At 45.6% G+C, this 20,763-nt stretch overlaps 1 protein-coding gene across 1 annotated transcript in view; it reads right to left on the reverse strand.

The window, feature by feature from the left end:
* The window catches only part of SECISBP2 (SECIS binding protein 2), a 1,396,020-nt gene that overhangs the window by 305,171 nt on the left and 1,070,086 nt on the right, over positions 1–20,763 (reverse strand). The window contains exon 9 of the mRNA XM_069625655.1: positions 19,017–19,161. Within this exon, the coding sequence (XP_069481756.1) occupies positions 19,017–19,161 (145 nt within the window). The remainder of the gene's footprint in view (positions 1–19,016; positions 19,162–20,763) is intronic.

The following is a 20,763-nucleotide window of genomic DNA, read 5'->3' on the forward strand; positions in this document are numbered from 1 at the left end:
CGTCTGGTCGTCCAACAATTGTAAGTCTGGATCCTCAGAAAACTGCTGTGGATCCTCAATATAATGCTGATAAGGCTTGATATAGTAAGGGTCTGAAATTAGGCCCTGAGTTGGAGTGTCAAAGCTAGGTTTTTTACTAGGGGGATGAGGGTCCTTGGATCCTGAAGGAGAAGCGTTGTCTGGAGTGTAAGAGAGGAAATGTTCTGGGTTCTTAGAGTAGAAATCAGCCAGGGAGGACATTCTGCTCATTACCCTATCTATGTCATCACTACTCCATTTCTTGGAGCTGGGGATGACAACCTCCTGAGAAGGGTCCCTTCCTGTTCCCCTAGCGTGAGGAGAGGGAGCAATAGGTTTGGTTTTAGGTGTAGAGACAGGGGTCTTGGAACTCTCCTTATCTGAAGCTCTATGAGTGTCTTTATGTGTTTGTGGTGCAGAAGTAGAGTGTACTGTCTTTTTCTGCTGTTTCCCCCCTTCACCATGGGTCGAAGAGTGTTTCTCTGAGGTTTTCACTCTTTCTAAGCTTTTCGACGGCTGGCGTCGAAATTCAGGGGGAGGTCTCTTTCTCTCTCGAGTGTGCATGTCGGGACTCGGAAGCAGACGCCGAACGGGCTGCCGGAGCAGACTTCTGGTGTGCGGGCTGGCGGTGGAGGTCCGAATCCTCTTCTGACGACGGTACCTCCGTGAGTTGGGGAAGCAAGGCACTTTTGGCAACTGTGGACGGTTGCCTTGTGTCGTGAGGCGATCTCGACCTGGAATGCCCAGAGGACACTGATTCTGTGGACCGCTCTCTACGTGCCTCCTTTTTCCGAGAAGTCGAGACTCGGTTGAGATCAGTGTGTTTAAGTGTAGTAGTGATGTTAGCGCTCATGTCGCCAGGTGTAGTCCCCATAACTGCCCTGCCGGACAATCCTCTGGGGTCGGGGACTAGCGCTTGGGTGTCTTTCAACGCCCCTGTGCCCTCGCCGTCTGAAAAGGCGGCGTTGTTGCCATCACTGAAGGCACCCACCGCTTCCATGGCCTCGAGCTGCCTGGCGTGGTGGGCCCAACGCTTAGTGGAGCGGTCCTTGAGCGTTTTTGCTTTAAAAAGCTTACACGCTTTGCAGTTCGCCTCAGGGTGGTCCCTCGGCAAGCAAAGATTACAGGTGGCGTGTTTGTCAACCCAAGGGTACTTGCGGTTGCACTTGGGGCAAAATTTAAATTGAGTACTCTCCATATGCACCTTGTGGCAGCGGGCTTCTGTGTGTAGGAAATAATAAGAGTGTAGAGTATGTTACCACCCCCCACTCTCCCTACTTGTAGGGCCGAGGCCAGAGGCCTTCCGAGGCCCAAAGTCCGTCGAGCAGCTCTCGACGGTTGTCTGTTCTTTGGACCGGCGTCGATCTTCGATGTCTTCGACGTGGGAGTGGAAGAACGGGTAAATTAATATCGATTTTTATCAAAATGGCTGACAGCCAGGGATCTCTGTGCAATGCTTCCGACAAGTATGGCGGAAAAAAACAATCTGAGGGTCCTACACGTGTGAGGGATCATGGGTACAGTGGACGTCACACTAGGGATAGTATTACTGGCACGCCCTGTGTTGATGCCCATTTTCGAGTTTCGAAAAACAAACTGTAATACTCTGCAGCTTCCACTAGATGTCAGCCTATGCACAGCATGTGATCTAAGCAGATTCCACAAGCCTTAGAAATATATATACATATATATATATATATATACAGTGTTGCATGTTACAATGTTTACAATGGAAAGCAAGGATGAGGATTTGAACATAACCAAATACATCGTATCCAGGATAGATGATGCAGACTTACATATGGCAACGGAATATTTGGAAAAAGTGTTGCAGATAGGCTTATTTACATAGTTGCAGTGGTAGGATGGGCACGGTCATAGGCATAGTAACTAATGGTCCTGTGCTGTAAGACAAATTTTGGCTTTGTGTCTAAAGGAATGGAAGGAAGGTTAGGTTAGGTTCTGAGTGAGAAAGGTAGAGAATTCCAAAGCTTTGCAGCAAGTACAGGAAAGATGCTGCCCCCAGCTTTCTGAAGCTTGAACCTACGTATCGTAAGGCAGTGTACTTGGGTCACTCTATGGAGACTCAGCTTCAGTGTTGCACCTGGCTGCCATTTTGTTTAGGATGCTGTGATGCGATTCTACAGGGATACACAGTAAACTGCTGTCCATAGCAGAACACTTGAACACAGGTGCTCAGCAACCCCCAGGATTTCTCAACTGGCCCCCTTTTAATTTTGTAGAGGCAATAATCTGAATCATCTAAAATAAGCCTACTACCTTAATAGCAACTTTCCTGCTTATATTTGCAGGTGTTGTACGTGAAGCTGAGCTATCAGCCTGTGGCAATAGGTATTAATGCATAAACGGCAGGAAAAGACACATGATGATCGATCGCAAACAGTGATTACAACATATTGGTAAGCTGCTTGCCATTTGATTTATAACAGAATAATGTATTGGTAAGCTTCTTGCCATACTAATTGGTACTTAATTTTAATAACTATCTATAGATAGAAACAGGTCTTCAGTTAACATAAAGCCACTGTCACCCACAGAAATACCTAGAGGATATACAGCACGATAGAAGGCCAAGGACGGTTTAATGAATTTGAGTGGACAGTGTTATACTCCTATTACAGCAAAGTGGTGGGACCTCGCTATCCTATACAGGTAAATTATTATGCACTTACTGGCGGGTAGCTCTCTAGTTCTCAACTGATGTTTGAATTAGTTGTTCTCAGCCACTTAGATATCAATAAGTATCCATGAAGGGTAGAGGTTTTAATGATTTACAACACTTCTCTGATGTATAGGAGGAACATTGATCCATTAAAGGAATCCTGATCGGAGGAAGATACTTAGAAATTGGTGCAGGACAGAATCATTCAGGTGATTATTAAGAGAGGATTCATGACAGACAATTTCAATGATGTAAACAAGAAGAGAATTATTGTACTAAAAACAATATATTGTTATCGTTCGTTATCTGTTGTAGATATGAAAAAGGATAACAGCGAACTGAAAAAACAGCTCCTGAAGAAGGGAATTATTTCCCAAAATGCGTAGAGCCATATTCAGGTCATTGTGATGCTACTAAGACTATCAATCCATTCATATGAAAACTATTTTGAATTTTTTGGAAGAATTCTGTTGGTGGTTTCAAATATTCTGCAGAGTGAAAAGTGAAAGAAATTGTATTTCTAACTCCATTTATTATTTATTTGTTTGAAAAAGATGTTGATATTAATGTCGTGAGTACGATCAATAATTGATTATCTGGAATGAAAGACAAAGTAAATCCTTTATTGAACATTGTGTACCCAGTGGTTTCATTGAAAGCGATTAATCACAAATTAAATGCTTGTTTGTTATACAATACAAATTGGGTTGCAGGCGACGGGAGAGTTCCACAAAGGTGTGGACATCTGCTGTTTTCAATTGATTTTACCCACCTTGTACCAGGGTTGTTTTTTCTCCCCAGCACCACATTACCCATCATACAATTTATAAAAAGTAATAGGAATACTAAGGTGTGCTCCTAGACACTTAGAATATTGTATTCCTCAGTGTTTCCCAGCTCACCGTGATAGGGTGGCCTACCAACCCCCACCTCCTCCCCACCAACCCCCCGGTTGATTTTAGAAATCCAGTTTAACAGCCGGAGAGATATGGGGTGCCAAAGGCCGGGTGAACAGAAACATTGAACGGGGGTAAAGGTAACTGTAACCATCAGCGCAGGGATGGCAGGTGGCACCAGAGGGCAGGGTTGCACAACTTCTTTGCAGTGCAAATGGCTCTGGTCCATCCCCAATGGAAGGATACTAGAGGAAAGGGGACAGACCTACCAGTAAGATTATAATAGCAACTTGACACTGATACACCCCCAAAGATCTTCAAGATATAAATAACCCAGATGCCTTCTAGAAAGCATTCAGCTTGTACAGCTACACTCTATCTAAATCTATACCATGGCTGCACATTTGATTAAACTACAAATATGAAATATAGAATTTATCACATTGGCAAAGGGATACAAGCAATTTTCACACCAATATGTTTAACCATTATCTGCAATACATAATAAGAACAACTGTTAAATGGTTTACTGTTCTACATGAATAGTATGAGTGCATTTCATTCCCCTACCACTTAAATACACAAATAAGCGTCAAGGCACATTTAGCACTGGAAGAAGGCAAGTGGGTATGATTATTCATAGAGCTAATTCATGTTAGAGGTTCCCTAGCTTTACAAGCACTGCTGCCAGAAAACAATGACAAATACTACAAACAAAAATATTCAAAATTCAGCCTTAAACGCAAGCAATTTCTTTTTCCATCTAAGGGTGTGTTTTAGTGTCAAACAATATAAAAGCTCTATTAACATTAAAATAGATTTATGATATAAGATACCAAGGAATTGTTGCCACTTGAACTCCCAATGTCTTCAGAAACATACTTGCCAACTTGTTTCAACATTTCTTTAAAGCTATGTTAGGTGACAAACATTGTATGGACAATTCTACAGTTTAGTATTTCTCCTCTTTTGGTCACCTAGGAATATTTGAAGGAAAATAAAATTGTTCTCCAGCATGGGTCTGGCATGGATTCACATGCTCATGAATATTCCCCGTCGTCAGGCTGGGAATCTTCGGTAAAGAAAAAATCAGTTTCATTTCTGACTGTCTTTCTACTAATAACCAATCACTGGTCTCTGGGTCATACTGCCCCCAGCCAATGACTGCCCACTACCTAAGCCCTCCTCTGGCAGCCATCTTCAGATTTGGTAGCACGTAAAGTGGCAGTAAGACCAAGAGAAGAGCCGCAGAGGAGTAGGCGGGAGGGTTCGCATGTGAATCGATGCCAGACCCATGCTGGAGAACAACAGTTACAAGTAAGTAACTTGTTCCTTCTCCAGCATGGGGTCTGGCATGGATTCACATGCTCATGAATACAAGAATACATAGCAGTACACACATGCACAACCAGGGGAGGTGGCAAGGCTCAACATTAAGCATTTCAACAACTCAACATTAAGCATCTCTTACCTCCTCACTAGGCTCACCTTCAAGCGAACAGGTTGCGCAGCACTGCTTGGCCGACTCTGGGCTCCTCCCTGGAATCCCGGTCGACGCAGTAGAATCTCGTGAAGGTGTGCGTCAACCTCCACGTAGCAGCCCTGCAGATGTCCAGCAGGGGCACACCACCAGACAGGAACGCCGTAGTTGCAGCGATCCCTCTAGCCGAATGGGCTCTCGGACGGCCAGGCAAAGGTTGGTTTTCCAACTAGTGACAGTGCATGATGCAGCCGGAGAGCCATCTGGAAATGGAAGCCTTGGAGAGGGCCTTCCCTTGGTGCAGAGGGCCAGAGTTCACAAACCGCTGTGATGTCTTCCAAAAATTCTTTGTGTGGACCATGTAGAACTTCCGCGCTCTAGCCACATCCAGCGAGTGAAAAGTCCTCTCAGCCGCCAACGAAGGTGACGGGAAGAAAATGGGCAACACCAAGGGCTCGTTGAGATGGAAGTCCGACTGCACCTTGGGCATGAAGGAGGGGTGTGTCCTCAGCACTACCCTTGTCTGGTGGAATGTCAGGTACGGCGGCTTACAGGAGAGGGCCTGGATCTCTCCCACTCGTCGTGCAGAGGTGATGGCCACAAGAAACGCTGTCTTACATGATAGGAATTTCAACGGCGCCGAATGCAAAGGCTCGAATGGCGGGCCCATGAGCCTGGTCAGCACCACGTTGAGCTCCCACGCTGGGGCCGGAGCCTTCATGGGCAGGAACGAGCAGAACAGTCCTTTCATGAACTCCTACACCAGGTGATGGGACCACAGAGATGACCGCCCCGGAGCTCTGGTTTAGCGGGAGATAGCCGCCAGATTAATTTTGATGGAGGCATGCGCCAGCCAAGCCAGGGCCAGCGACAGCAAGTACGGCAGCACTTGGGGGAGGCCGTAATCCGTAGAGGGTTGATATTCTGTGCATGGCACCAGACAGCAAGCCTCTTCCATTTATGTCCATAGCACTTAAGAGTAGAGGACGCCCTGGCCTTGGCAAGTACCTCTTTGCAGTCTACCGGGATGTCGTAGCCTCCAAACTCTAGTTCTGCAGGAGCCAGGCCTGTAGGTTCAGAGATCCTGGGTCGTGATGTAGGATCGCGCCCCCTTCCCGGGCGAGTAGATCCGCGTCCGATGACAGCCTGACTGGCGGGGACGCTGACATGTCCAGAAGGTCCGGGAACCATATCTGTCTCGGCCACGTTAGTGCGACGAGGATCATCCTGCACCGGGACTGTCTGAGTTGACTGATGAGTCGCAGAAGCAATGGCAAAGGTGGGAACGCATAGAGGAACAGGCCGTCTCAGGGGAAGGAGAATGCATCCCCCATGCTCCCCGGCTGGGGAAACCTGCTGGCGAACCACCAGCACTTGGCGTTCGTCACGAACAGATCGATCTGAGGATTTCCCCATCGTCGGAATAGGAGATCCACTTGATCTTGCTCAAGATCCCACTCGAGTCGGCGATGGTGTTCTTTACTCCTGCCCGGTGGAAGGGTACCAGGTACATCCAATGGGTGACGGCCCAGTGCCACAGATCCTGTGTTTCCTTGGAGAGAGCTGGGGATCTGGTGCCCCCTGCTTCCGGATATAGAACATCGTGGTGGTGTTGTCAGTGAAGACCCTTACCACTTTGCCCTTGAGGGACGGAAGGAAGGACCAGACGGCCCAGAACACGGCCTGAAGCTCCAGGACGTTGATGTGCAGTGACCTCTCCTCCGGGAGCCAAAGGCCTCTTGCCTGGAGATCTCCGGTGTGCCCGCCCCATCCGTCAAGGGAGGCGTCCGTCGTCACTGTCTCCTGATGCGTTGGGGTCTGGAAGTCTGTGCCCGCCGCAAAATGCGCGTGGGTGCCCCACCACTGGATTGCTTGACGGAAAGTCTCGTTGAGCGAGATCTTGTCTTCGAAGCTTCCTGCCACTTGTATCAACCGGGCGTCGAGGAACTCCTGCAGCGGCCGCATCCGCAACCTGCACAGTCGCACAAGGTAGATGCATGACATCATGCCGAGCAGGGACTTGATGGACCTCACCCTGGCAACTTCCATCGTCAACAGCCGTTGAACCTTGCCCAGGACGGCCTTTATCCTCTCCTCCAACGGTGAAGCCAGCCACGTCACCGTGTTCAGCCTGACTCCAAGGAACAGGGCGTCCTGCGGTGGCACCAAGCAGGACTTTGCATAGTTTATCGAGAACCCCAGTTCTGTGAGCAGGCGGACAGTCCTCGCTGTGTGGTCGACAGCGAGTTCTCTTGACTTCGCTAGGATGAGCCAATCGTCCAGGTAGGGGTAGACGTGGATCCCCTGCAGGTGCAGCCACGCCGCCACCGGTGCCATGCACTTGGTGAAGACCCTTGGTGCTGACTTCAAACCGAAGGGCATTGCCTTGAACTGATAGTGTCGCCCCTGGACCACGAAGCGCAGACATTTTCAATGTCCTTTGTGTATGGGGATATGGAAGTATACATCCTCCAGGCCCAGCGACAACAAGAAGTCCCCTTCTTCCAGCTGTCCCAGCACGTGCTGAAGGGTGACCATCCGGAGTTTTTGGGATCGTATGCATTTGTTGAGGTGGGCAGAGGTCCAAGATAGGCCGCCAGTCTTCTTTCGGATGAGGAAGTACCGCAAATACACTCCAGAGCCCCCAGAGTCTCTTTGGGACAAGCTCTATCGCTCCCTTTTCCAGCATAGCCCGTACCTCCAGAAGTAGCTGTGGAATGTGATTTTGTTTCCTGGCTACCAGTGGAAAGTTGGGACACTTCCTTTGGAACTCCACAGTGTGCCTGTGGGCCAGGGCATCCAGCACCCAACGGTCGGTGGAGATGGATTTCCACACGCCGACGAAGTTCGTCAGCCGTCCTCCCACCAGGGTGCTCGGGTGGGGGTCCGACGTCCCGGCTGGTTCAGTCCTACTCCGCTGAGGCCTTGCCACCTTGGGCCCCTTGGCGACGACGGTGCGACGATGACCACCGGCCTTGCTGCGGCCCCTGTAGGCTTTCTGCGACGAAGAACGGGCAGCCTGGCGGTACGACGAGGAGCTGCCACCGAATCGTTTGGAGGCACCTTGAGACTTGCCTCCGGAGGTCTGGAAGGATGGCCGTCGCTGATGGAGCGTCCTGCTCTCTTGTCGTCCGGGAGGAAGTCCAGGATGGGGTGATTTTAAACCACAGCTCCCTATCGTAGCAGGCCACGATAACCAGAGCGTTGGCTGCCTTAATGGTCATTGCTGCCGACGAGATGACCAGACGTTCCATGGCGTTCAGTTTCTTCCCCTCGCCGTCCAGCGGTGAAGTGGAAGCAGATGCCGCCGTCCCTGCCGATTTCTTCTTGGCTGCTGCTGAGACCACCGAGTCCGGGGACGGCTGTGCCCTGGGACACATAGGAGCGGAATCTGGGACCCGGTACTTCTTCTCGTACCGGTCTCTCTCCGCAGGGGCCGTGGATGGGTTCTTCAGAAGGGAAAGTCCCTCGTCCCAGATGCCGTCCAACAGCGGGACCGAAAGTATGGTCTTCCTCTTGGCCTCTCGCCGCTGATAAAGGAATCCCTCCTTCTTCTGCTCTTCGGGTGATAGCTGGAAAAGCTCAGAGGCCCTGACGATCATGGCATGAGATGAGGCAATTTCGTCATGAGGGGAAGCCCAGGGAGGGGGCGATGGGAGATCTGTTCCGTCGTCTCAGCCGTCGTCCGTTCCCGTCGTCGCAGTCTCATTCTCCGTCTCAGCCCTCGGCGGAGGGGATGGAGGTGAAGGATGGAAAGGTGGGGGTGGATGGACTCGCCTCCGCTTGGCTGGAGGGCTCCCCGACGGTCCAGACGCCACTGGATCGTCTGCTGGCGGTAAGGGCAACCTTGTCCTTATCTCTGTGCACAGGGTCTGCAGTGCCAGCAAGATGTCATCCGACCTGTCCAGCGGTGTTGGCATCGGTTGCGATGGGAGCGTCGGCATAAGCTCCTCAGGTTCCTCTTCAACCTGCCGTTCTTTGTCGGCTCCACCCTCGCTCTCCACGTCCGCCTCGTCGGGATCCTACCCGCAGGCCCTCACCTCGTCGAACCTCTTGTCCAGGTCTGCCTTGATGACCAACAGCTCGTCCTCAGAGGAGGTAACTGAGTCCGCTAGGACTACTGCCCCCCCCCCTCCTTCTCGTCCCAGGGCTTCACGGGGGTCTTTTCGATCGGTTGGAAAGACGATTCCCTCCAGGATGGCAGGGAAACTCTAGGCCTGGAGGCCATCTCCACTGGGGTCGCCTCCGCGGGCTTCGCCAGGGACCCCATGACTCCCTCAATCGACCGGGTGATTATGGTCCTTCATGACCTTAAGCGCGTCGGAGGCCTTCACCGTGGGGAGAGGGTCACCACCTCGCTCCCCCTTGGCTTTTTCCCTCAGGATCGACCGGGGCTTCTCCTGAAGCTTACCCGGGTTCTCAGACTTCCTTCTCACCGAGCGCGCAGCGTTGACTCGTGGCTGACGGCGTTGGTGACATTGCGCCCAGCCTGGCAGCCGAGGAGCCCGAACCAACGCCGCTTCCGGTGCCAGCGGACTCGCAGTACTTTGTCTTCTGTTGGGCCCCCGTCACCAGAGCGCCCTCAAAGGTCTTAGAAGACCGCTCAGACTACTTCTTCTCACCTGCTGCCAGGCTCTTCGCCTCCAGCCAGTCAGCGAGTCGTTTACGACGGTCCTTCATGGTCCGGACAGACATGTTCTTGCAGAACGCACAGTCCTCCTCCACGTCTGGCAGTAGAGACACCGGGAGTGTTCATCTTCCTTGAAGACGTTCTGTAGTCCACATCCTGGGCAGATCATAAATAGCTTGGATCCAACAGGCCTCCTTTGTCCAGGGCTATGTCCACGCGGGGTAGGCCTCAAAGATCTTCCGGAATCCTCCAAGATGTGAAATTCGACAAAATAAAAATAAAAAAATGGGCCTTGAGGGGCGTAGAAATGTGGAGAAATTCGGTGGAGCTGGAGGCTCGAATTGACCGAAAAATGAGAGTAAATTCTTTGAAAAACTGCAACACATACTAAAAGCTTGAGAGCTGTAGCACGAGGACTCCCAACACTTGAATGTGCGTAAAAATCTGAAGATGGCTGCCAGAGGAGGGGCTTAGGTAGAGGGCAGTCATTGGCTGGGGGCAGTATGACCCAGAGACCAGTGATTGTTTATTTGTAGAAAGACAGTTCAGAAATGAAACTGAAACTGATTTTTTCTTTACCGAGGATTCCCAGCCTACCCTGACCCAATGTTCAAAGTAAACAAAAACCATGCAGTGAATGTTAACACAGACCTTTGGTGCACTTTATAGAGCACACTGTCTCAATCAGCCAATGATGACCATAACAATATTGTCAGACACAATTCAATTGCAAAATTGATTACAATATATTCTTATCATTTCTGCAACAGAATTTCGTCTAAGAATACTTTTGTCATTTTCGTTGACGTATGGAGCCTATAGTGTGTGCTACCAGTTGGTGTTAACAAACAATACATCTTTCGTGTGAACTAACAGAATTCGGCCATAGTTAATCTAGAGGAAGAAGTGTAGCCAGGAATAAAGGAGATTTCCGATTTGCATATTTGAAAATGGCCAATTCCACACTCTGAAATGACGGCCTTGTTGGAATATGTGTGTAAAAGTCTGCCACCAATATGAGGATGCTCCAAAGGGAAAATAAAAGGGAGGGTGATATGTGGACATTTTGAGAAAATGCTTTTTCGATCTATCGAGCGCCTAATTGGTTGCAGTAGGGTTCTCACTTGTCAAAGAATATTCCAGCTCGCAAGACACCCCCTGTGAAGACTGTACAACAATTGAAGTGTATTTTCATCAAGCACATTCCTTTGAAAATATTCAAAGCACAGTATCACTAATATATCACCTGGCATCACTTGAAGGACTACAGGTGGCTTCTGACTGTTGCAAAGCAGAGACATCTATGTGGCTACACTTGTTATCCATATTGGCCTTTGTGTTTCCTTAAACGTATACCTTCACCAAAATCTTGTTTTTTATTGTTTTCCCACGTTGATATCTTTGCAACCAATTTCCAGGATATGTTATCTTCCTGTCCTTCGTTTCTCCCATAATTGCCCATATGTTCTTCCTGCTTTAATCATCATCTTCTGTTTCTGTGAGTGTCATATCGTTTTGTTTTCTTTTCCGAATTCCATCCAATGTTTTTCCTTCCACGATCTCCATTGTCTTATTTCATTTCTTTGTTTTTCTAAACAAAGTCTCCCTTCTTTATTTTACAGTTTCAAAGTGTCACTATTTTTGCCTTTTCTTCTTGCTTAAGTATCAGTATTTCTTAGGATTTTCTCTCCTTATATTTGTTTCCCCTTCTTTGAGTTTCGGCAGTTTTCCATCATAGCTTTTCTAAACGCTCTTCATTCAGTCTGTCATTTTATCTACACATTTCCGTATCATCTTTCATGTCTACCACCCTCCAACTTTTCTTTGTGTTTCTCTTCTAATTCATTCTCACAATCACTGTGGGTTTTTGTTTTGTATTGTGTCTGCTTTCTCTTTGAATACTTTCCAACCTTTAACTAGGGTACTGGGGTTTCCAGCGCCACACTGACCATACTGTACACTTCTGATTTAAGATGTTATGAGGTGACACCATTGGCATTAATAGGGGGATATGAATGGTCAATGTTACTTTTGCTTTGCCAAGTTTTCTCCACACCACTGACCATGCTGTGCAGGATTAACTATTGGTGACGTTGCAGAGTCATGCATACAATTTGGTTTTATGTGCCTCTTCATGGGATAGTAACCGCAATAAGGGGTACAGTGCTGACTACAATTGTAATTAGTGCCACTGTACTAACTAGCACCAAGCTAAACTGCATTACATTAAAACAACTACAGTTTGGTCCTTTGGCACTGTAAGAAATAACAATGTCCCCACTAACAAAAAAAGGAAAATAAACTATGAAAAGTGGGTCTCTTTAAACTTGCAGGAGACAGTCTAACGTGAAACTATATTTATTTCCTAGTTACCAGTGGCTGGAAAAATCAAACTAAGATAGTTGGCAATACATTATCTTGTCTACAATGTTGTGCTCTGCTATTCTTTCAAAAGACAGCTCAGTTTTCAGCATTGTAAGAGAAAATGATACCATAATAATAATGTTAATCTTGTGCCATTCTGAAAACAAAGCTAGAGAGTCTTCACAAGGCAATATTTCGACAGCAAAATGTGTGCATTACCTGCCATTAAAAATACGCAGAAAGTAACATTTTGTCTGTCTATAACTGCCATTTGAATATACCTTTGCGGTTTAACTGAAACCTGTTGACTTCTTCCATTTTTTCTGACTTCAGGAGTGACTGTGGGATATTTCCTTTGAGCTCCTTACACAGGATCTATTGAAACAAATACTTATATGACTCTTGCTTCTGCCTTGTTGAATATAGCTTAAACACCTTTTGTCTGTTATAACTCTGGAGGAGTGACTGCAGGAGGTTTCCTTTGAGCTCCTCACATGTGATCTACTGAAAGAAACTAATTGGTTTATTGCTACACGGATTCTCTGAATGTGTGAACCATTGATCTTGTGACATTTAAAAAAAAGAGTAAGGTTTTTTTATCTTTTTTTGTAGCGCCTGGAATCTCTAAACCTGTCACTTTGTGACTTCTTTTTTTTAAAAGAGCTGGTATTTTATCCTTTTTTGTAGCACCTGGAAACTGTGAATCTGCGATATTTAAAAAAAATAGCTGGAATTGTATCCCTTTTTTGAGTGCTAAGAATCAGGAACTTGTGGTTTTATGACATTTTAAATAGGAGCTGGAATTTTATCCTTTTTTATATCGTCGGGAACCTATGAACCCATGGACTTGTGACATTTCTAAAAGAGATGGCATTTTTTTATTGCTATTTTGTTACGTACTTTGATTCAGTGATCTTTTTATCTCATTGAGATTGTGTGTCTTTGCGGTTAATGGGCCTATCTTGTTCAATCTTGGCCCCTTTTTGTGAGGATTGATTTCTGTTATTTCTCCCCAGAATGCAGCAAAAGGGTGTTAGGACTCAATTGACAACAAACAAGTCATGGAAGAGCTTACTACAGCATTGCCTCAGGCCATAGAGCCTCTGTATGATAATCAAATGGTGGATGTTAATAATACAGCCAAGCTGCAGGCTGTTGATGAAATGTGTACCATTCCCCAAGAAGAATGTATAGTGACAGTCCATATTCATAATGCAGGGGAAGTGAACCCTAATTTGACTACCTTACCCATAATCTAGGGGAAGCCATCCCTAATCTAGAGTCATTGCGCCTATCTGGGGTTGTTGGTAATATAAATAACAGTGTATCTAAGGCTGAGGGGGAAAGATGTATTGGCCATCAAGAAGATCGGATAGTGGCAGGGCTAACCCATAATTTAGGGGTAGATACCTCTAACATGGCAGGATTGGGTATGCCGGGCAGGATGTTACCACCCACGGTATGTCCACTAATAGGGAATACTACAAAACACTGAAGGGCAAGACACCGATAAAAAAAACGGAAACAATTAACACTCCTTAATAGCACGTCTGTAGATTTCACTAGAGGAGGTATGTTCACATATGGGGAGGCACACAAGACCCCAAAGGCTGACATTCCGTCAAAATAACAAAACTTGGAGCAATCCACTCTTTTTTCCCCTATTGCCGAGCAGATAATTGTGAATTATTTCAGGGGAAAAAACTTGTACCAGTATCGAAACAACATCCATAATCCCAGTGAGGGGGATTGCAAGATCCAATCATTTAATGATGGATGTTATAATAAGGAACTCTGGAGAAAACTAGCCTCATGATATGAGTATCAGAGTTTGCTGACCTTGCTATGGAAAATAATGTAAACAATAATTTGGACTCACTTTCCCATAGCATTGCAGAGCAAACCTGTGATGCTTCGTTTGCAGGGCCACCCATGGAGTTAAGCAATTATATTGGTGAACACACAAAAAAACGACAGTGGCTCAGAGAAAGGGGTCTCATATCAGAGGTTAATGATTAACGCTCTGAAGATGCTCCAATCCATCACACCCTCAGGGAAGTAGATGATAGAATCCACTTAACGCATCCCACTGTATCAGCATTAAACATGGTCCTTAGTTTGTTTGTGAAACTTTATGACAATATCTGGGCTGAAGTTAGAGCACATACTAACTTTGACAGAAATGTATAACAGACTGGAAGGACAAGAAAAGAGCAGTGGGTTATTCTTGCAACAAAGGACAATTCCTGCTGTGGGTTCTGCCTTGAAGTGGAGGCTTGATGGAAATTAACAAAATACTAGGAGGTCTGGAAAAAACGTATGTGTAAGTAGGGAACCAACAGGCATCTGGTGGAGTGGCTGCAGATGTCCCTTGTTTGTGGGGGTGGGGACGTCTGCCTGTAGATGCCAGCGAATGCAATGTAGAAACTGAGGTTGGACAGTGTGAGGTATGTAAGGTATGCTCCTCTGTAGGTGGAATTGTTCCTGATCCGAGTTGTGCCTAATTTGATATTATAGATCTAACCATGAAACCAAAAAAGTTCAAAAATATTTTTAAAAACTAATGCCTCCTCACGTACATATCTTCGTAACCTCACTATACCAGAGTCACTGGCTAAGAGAAGCAATAGAGGCAATGGTGTACAGAGAGTGCAGAGAGTGATAACGCCTGTTTTGGAGGAAGGTCGATACCTTCCAAGGTGGTCGAGGATGTCATCTGGATCGGGGAGAAGAAGCCAGTTTCTACTGATTATAACCCTCACAATAAGAATGTTGTAGACGGGACACAATATACAAGGGCTGAGATTGGTACTCAAACTGATCCTATGGTGAAAACATGTGCGGAAACTAATGATGGGAAGAGGGTTATAAATAAAATAATATCTAAGCCGGATCCTTTGAGGAAGGTTGTAGGTTTGGCCAAAATAGGTGTTTATCTGACCGAGTGTGAGACTGATAAGCGATTGTTTGAGAAATTCTATTTCCTGAATTTGTGACGTAACCTGCCTGGCCTCGCGACGGGTGAGGCTTCTTGTCTGGTAGGTGGTAATTTGGGTGCATCCGGCAAGACTTTTATACAGTGCCCAGAGCAGGACAAATTCTTGGGTAAAATGTATGTACCGAATGCCACACAGAAACATGTGGAATATGCTCGTACAAATGATCCCTTTGGCCACCGAGAATGAAAACATCACGGTCTAGGAGTGGTTAGATCCCAGAGATAGTAACTGGGGTAGTAAAGGGATATTTAACGATGACAACGCTAATCATAGCAATGTTAATCATAGCAATGAACTGCAGGTTACAAAAATAATACAGATGGCGAGTCTCTGGGGCCTGAATACATCAGTGTGTTGAACGAGACAAATGGGAGAAATGTAATCTTTATTTTAACTCCCAAATTGCATTGAATCTGGTTATGGCAGAAACTGACACCTTGGGAATATTGGGGTTTGAGGTGAAAATGCTTGAGGACGAGCAACATCCTTTAAAGGGCAATTTCAAATATGGTGGGAATCTGAAAGTTGTGCTTCAATCAGATAGACATAGCCCGTGGCAAGCGAGGCAACAGTACAGAGGCTCCAATAAACAAAATGAAGATTGGGCCACTCTGTGAAACTGCTTTCTTGGAATACAAGGGGGAACTTCCATCTGTCATTCAACCCCAAAACCACAGCCATGTTGGCAGAGAGTAGTTGTATTTGTTTGTAAAAAAACATGGAATGTGGATAATCTGTCTAAAGATGGCTACGAGGTGTTCTCCCAACGTGCAAAACACAATAAGGTAGGGAGGCCTTAGGTGGGTCTGATGATTGCAATCAATGGGACATTATGTTTTATATCTAGGCCAGTGCCTGATCTCCCTCTGGGGATCATGGCAGTGAAAGTATCTTCTTCAGTGGTTGAGCTTGAAATTTTGCTGGTAAATGTATATTGGCATAAGGGGATAGCTGAACTAAATGGCTTCTTGAATACAATGACTATCTTCATCCTGGACTGGCAGGGGGCTGCTCGTAATGGTAGGGTTATATTGGCAGGAGATCTTAAAGACTGTTGTATGTCGAATAATGATAATGAACTATGCAAGACCCTGTCAGGTATGGTTAAGGGAAATCAAAAGCAACAATAGGGGAGAATGTGGAATCTATCACTTGAGTCTATGGGTCTGGTCTGTTTGAACGGGGGATTGGATGCCCTCTGATTCATCAATACAAACCTGGAAAAGAGGAGATAGTTATTCTACCATAGATTATATTTTCATTGACGCACTTTCCTTCGATAAGAGTATAGGTGTTAAGATTATACCCAATGCATGGAGTGATCATAGTGTCCTGAATGCAGACTTTGATAAATTATTAAATAAATCGGCCAAAGGGCATCCAATTGACCTTAGAACAGTGGGCCAGGGTAAAGGGATTAGATGGTCCGCTCAGAATATAGGGATTCTAAACAGCAAACTAGTCTCCCTTATGAGTATCAGTACCCTAGAATGGAAACTCCATGCATTTAATCCTACTAGGTTTGACACTTTCCTGGGGTGCTGGATTGATCGGGCTAGTGCTAATCCTAGTAAGAGGTTAGGCATATCATGTCATAGACACGCACATTTTTAACCAACAGCTGGCCTGTGGGAAAGAGTCTATGCATCGATCCTTGAGGTCGATTCACTGCTCCAATTGGGACCAAGTACAAAAAAAAATAAAAGAACTAGACTAGGTACAAAACTATTCTAGGTCCAGAAAAGCGGCAGTGCTGCAGAAAGATGCAGGAACTATGCTGTGCACCCTAGTAAAAAGAGATTTAAGGGCATTCTGGGCGCTGATTAATGGTCAAGAGCTTTCTATCATTGTTAGACAATTGAATGCGGTCTCAAAAAACCAATGGGTAGACATTTTTTCTTATTTGTACAGGGTTAACCCGGGGGGTCCGGATGAGGATATTAGCTGTTTGACCCCATACCATGCCGGGGAGTGGCAGCCTATCATCGACTATGAGGTGGTGTTGGGGCTTATTAAAAGTGCAAAGACCTCCCGGGCGGCATCCATTTGTTTGGGCACATGTCCTCACCATGCTTTTTAAGAGCATTGTGAAAAATGGAGTTCTCCCGATTTCTTGGTAAATAGCTTATGTGGTTCCTATTTTTAAACGCGGGGAGAGAGATCAGGCTAGGAATTATCATCCTATTGCCTTAATAGACGCTGACTGCAAAATGTTTGCCTCCATATTGTTGACTCACTTAAATGAGTGGGTGAACACATCATAACGACTAAATACATTTCAGATGGGATTTCAGAAAGGACATTCTACAAACCTGAATAGTTTGGCTATGAGGGCGCTACAGGAATCAGCTTGGGGAAAGTTTGGTGGAGACATTTATGTTGCCTCAATTGACCTCTCGATAGCCTTCGACCACATTATCCAGAGCCGCTTTTGGTCTAAGCTTGTGAAGTGGGGAGTCCCGGGTTCGGCTGCAGCTAATTATGGCTCTATATGATAATGCAGGGATCTGTGTTAAGATTTAATCTTGAAGGGAATTTGTCCCACAAGGTTCCAACTTGGGTGGGTCTGAGACAGGGATGTCTCTTCAACCTAAATGTATCCGATATCAGAGACTATCTGGCTGAGGCTGGTTTGGTTACCCTGAAATTGGGTGAGTTGTACATCCCCTGGTTGGCATATTTTCGACTCGACTGCACCAAAGTAGGCCTCCAGCGTTTAATTGATAAATTTGCAAATGATGCAGAAGAGAATGGACTGATTGTTAACCCCAGGAAAACACGTGTATTGGTGCTGTCAAGGGGATGAAAATAGAAAAGGCAGAGTTGAGTATGCAAGGGGATCCTATTGACAACCCATCTAGTGTGCTTTATTTGGAGTTCCCTCTCTTGGCCCAGTCTTCGGGGACTAGACTTCGCACCTTCCTCAGACAGAACGCTATAATTCTTTCCAATCAAATGACTTAATTGGAGCAAAAACAAGGGCGTTTCTCCATCAAATCTTCGGTCTACTTTTATGAGTGCCAAAACTCATCTAAAGGATGGAACTACATTATTATGAGTTTGCAAGATTTGGAGAAACATTATAGGGAGGGTTGTGCAGACGGGCGCTTAAGCATCCCAACACTATCCCAGCAGTGGCTATCAGATATGAACTGGGAATAGCATCCTTGGAGGCCTGGGGGACATGGAGACTGTTATCCCTGTTTGGTAGTATGATTGCCCTGCTGCCGAATACGATAGCGCTTGGGCAAATTGTTGGAAACGTGTGGCTCAGGACAAGACTCAAATACGTTTCTGATTGGAATATGGGATATATGTGATCAGTCATTGAGACCTTAATATCGATAGACACACTCTGGTCACTAATCCCAAAAGTGTTAAAAGATTGTTATATGAGAAAAAACTGGATCACAGCCATAGATAGTTTCCACTCTTATCCCTCTGTGATTCATTTACAGTGGGACCATAAGAGGCGCAGTGTTACCTCGCCACTTCTGTACAATGTTCACTGGTTCATATGTAATTTGTGATGAATTGAGTTGGATTTAATGGTCTTATTACTTGGTTTTATAAATGTTAGATTGTGTGATATTGTGTAAAATTGTGCAATAATGTTATCTGTGATGAATTGTGATGTACTGCCTCCATAGTATGAGGTCTTATAAACGATAGATTGTGTGAAATTGTTTATAATTGTACAATAACTTCATTTATGATGAATTGAGATGTATTCAATGGCTTGATTATCTAGGGTTTTATAGTGTCAGATCATGTGATATTTGGTAAAATTGTGTAATAATGTTTTTTATTTCATATTTCTCATTATAGAATGTTGTAAAGGTTTGTAAACCATATAAAATAAAAATATACATAGCAAGGAACATAAACAGAAAGGCCTGCTTGTGCCAATAAATACTCATAGCACAAAATAAAGTAAATAACTTACTCTCTAAACCTTCTGCTGTGTATTTTAGGAAGGCTGGGGTTCACTGGTGTAGCAGGAGTGTTGTGAACAGTTGCATCATTTATTACTTCTGAGATGCACTGAACCATACCATCAGGATGGGCATCAACTTCGTCTTGTTTAGCCTCTAAACACAGGAAACAGGTGTCAGCACTAAAACACAACAAATGAGGACAGCATACACAGTTCAATAATGACAGATTCAGTATGCCTGTTTAGTAATCCCTAGATTCACAATAATTAAAAATGATGTCCTACAGCTGATAAAAACTGGGAACAAATCTACTTAAATATTTAAGAGTGCAGTAGAAAATCAACATTCACTCCCACTCACAACTCAATGATCTCAATGTTGTTTCACAATTACAGAGGTGGATACATTCGATGTCTGCTATGTCAGTGTGATGCAGTTGTCGTGCAAGAAGATAAATATATTTCAAAAGGTATATAATGGAAAACCAGTTCAAGGGTACAGTATATATAAAAATTGACATTACCGATAATAATTTAATAAAATAACTAGTTTCATTATACGGAGCTTGGTGCCCTAGCTCTTGGCGTAAATGGGAGGAGCTACCATTAAATAGTATTCAATTTGATGACCATGAAATGAAATAAAAACTAAGCCAGATGTGCCGAGATTTAAATCTGTGAGCACCATCGTGAACACAGACTCAGCAAGGGGTTCCCCAGTTGGGTTATTTAACCACCTGTAAATATCGTTGGTCGCCACCAGACTTCTAACATATTTGTGGGGGTACTACTGGCTTTACTGTATTTATTGTTGGTCTCTATTAGCAACCTCAGCCATCCCTGATCCCCTTCTAAACTACAACCCCACTGTAGTACTGCTTAAGCCTATCAGCATCCTGGGCACACTATCCTTACCCTTCATACTGGGGGGTCCCAGTCAACCACTTTTATGGCACCCCCAACCTTCCTGCACATCCCACTATCACTACCCTCTATTCACCCCAAAAAAGATATTGAATCTGACTGCTCACCTTAGCTTCATTCTTTGTTGTGGGTTTTGTGAGCCCTCTCCACCTTTTGCATGTTTTTGTAGTAGCCTCACTATGTTGCCCCAGTGAGTTCCAACCAGATCTCAATGGGACTGTGACTCATTACTGGCCCTTTGTGGCACCCAAAGATAGAGACTACCATCAAGGTGCCCCTTAGTGTCCCTGCATAAGTACCGTTGCCCAAACAGCTCCGCTGGTTCGAGTTGGCTGAAGTGTACTTTATTAAAGTGGCTGCACGAGTAGTAGCCATTTTGGTTCACAGGAAGCCCTTTCTTCCTGGAGGCTTTCTAAATGAAGCTTCTAGTTTTGCGAAAGCCAGTATCCAGGCAACTGTGCTTTGTTGCCCTGGATTGTGACTGGGTGGAGACTGGGAATGACCAGGAAGAAACATTTTTCAGATGCAAGATCTTGCCAGAAACCCACAAAAGAATGTGTGGGGTTGCTTCTGCAGTGGCCTGGATCCTGAAGCATCCATAGAGACAACTCACCCGAGGATAACCACAAAGGCTATGCGCACCCGTATCTTTTGGCACGACTGAAAGTGCGCTCTTTCTCTACTGACCAGTAGGAGCACTGTTTTGTGCTCCTTTCCCTTGATTAAACAAGTAAAGCTAGATACGCTCTTATGGAGGCATGTTTTGGGATATCTGAAACAGAGCACCATCCTCCTGATGCCCCAGCATGGCTCTGCTTCTGTTGGACCCTTT

The sequence above is a fragment of the Ambystoma mexicanum genome, chromosome 6p (genome assembly GCF_040938575.1).
Source record: "Ambystoma mexicanum isolate Mex_15411 chromosome 6p, UKY_AmexF1_1, whole genome shotgun sequence".
NCBI classification, from domain to species: Eukaryota; Metazoa; Chordata; class Amphibia; order Caudata; family Ambystomatidae; genus Ambystoma; species Ambystoma mexicanum.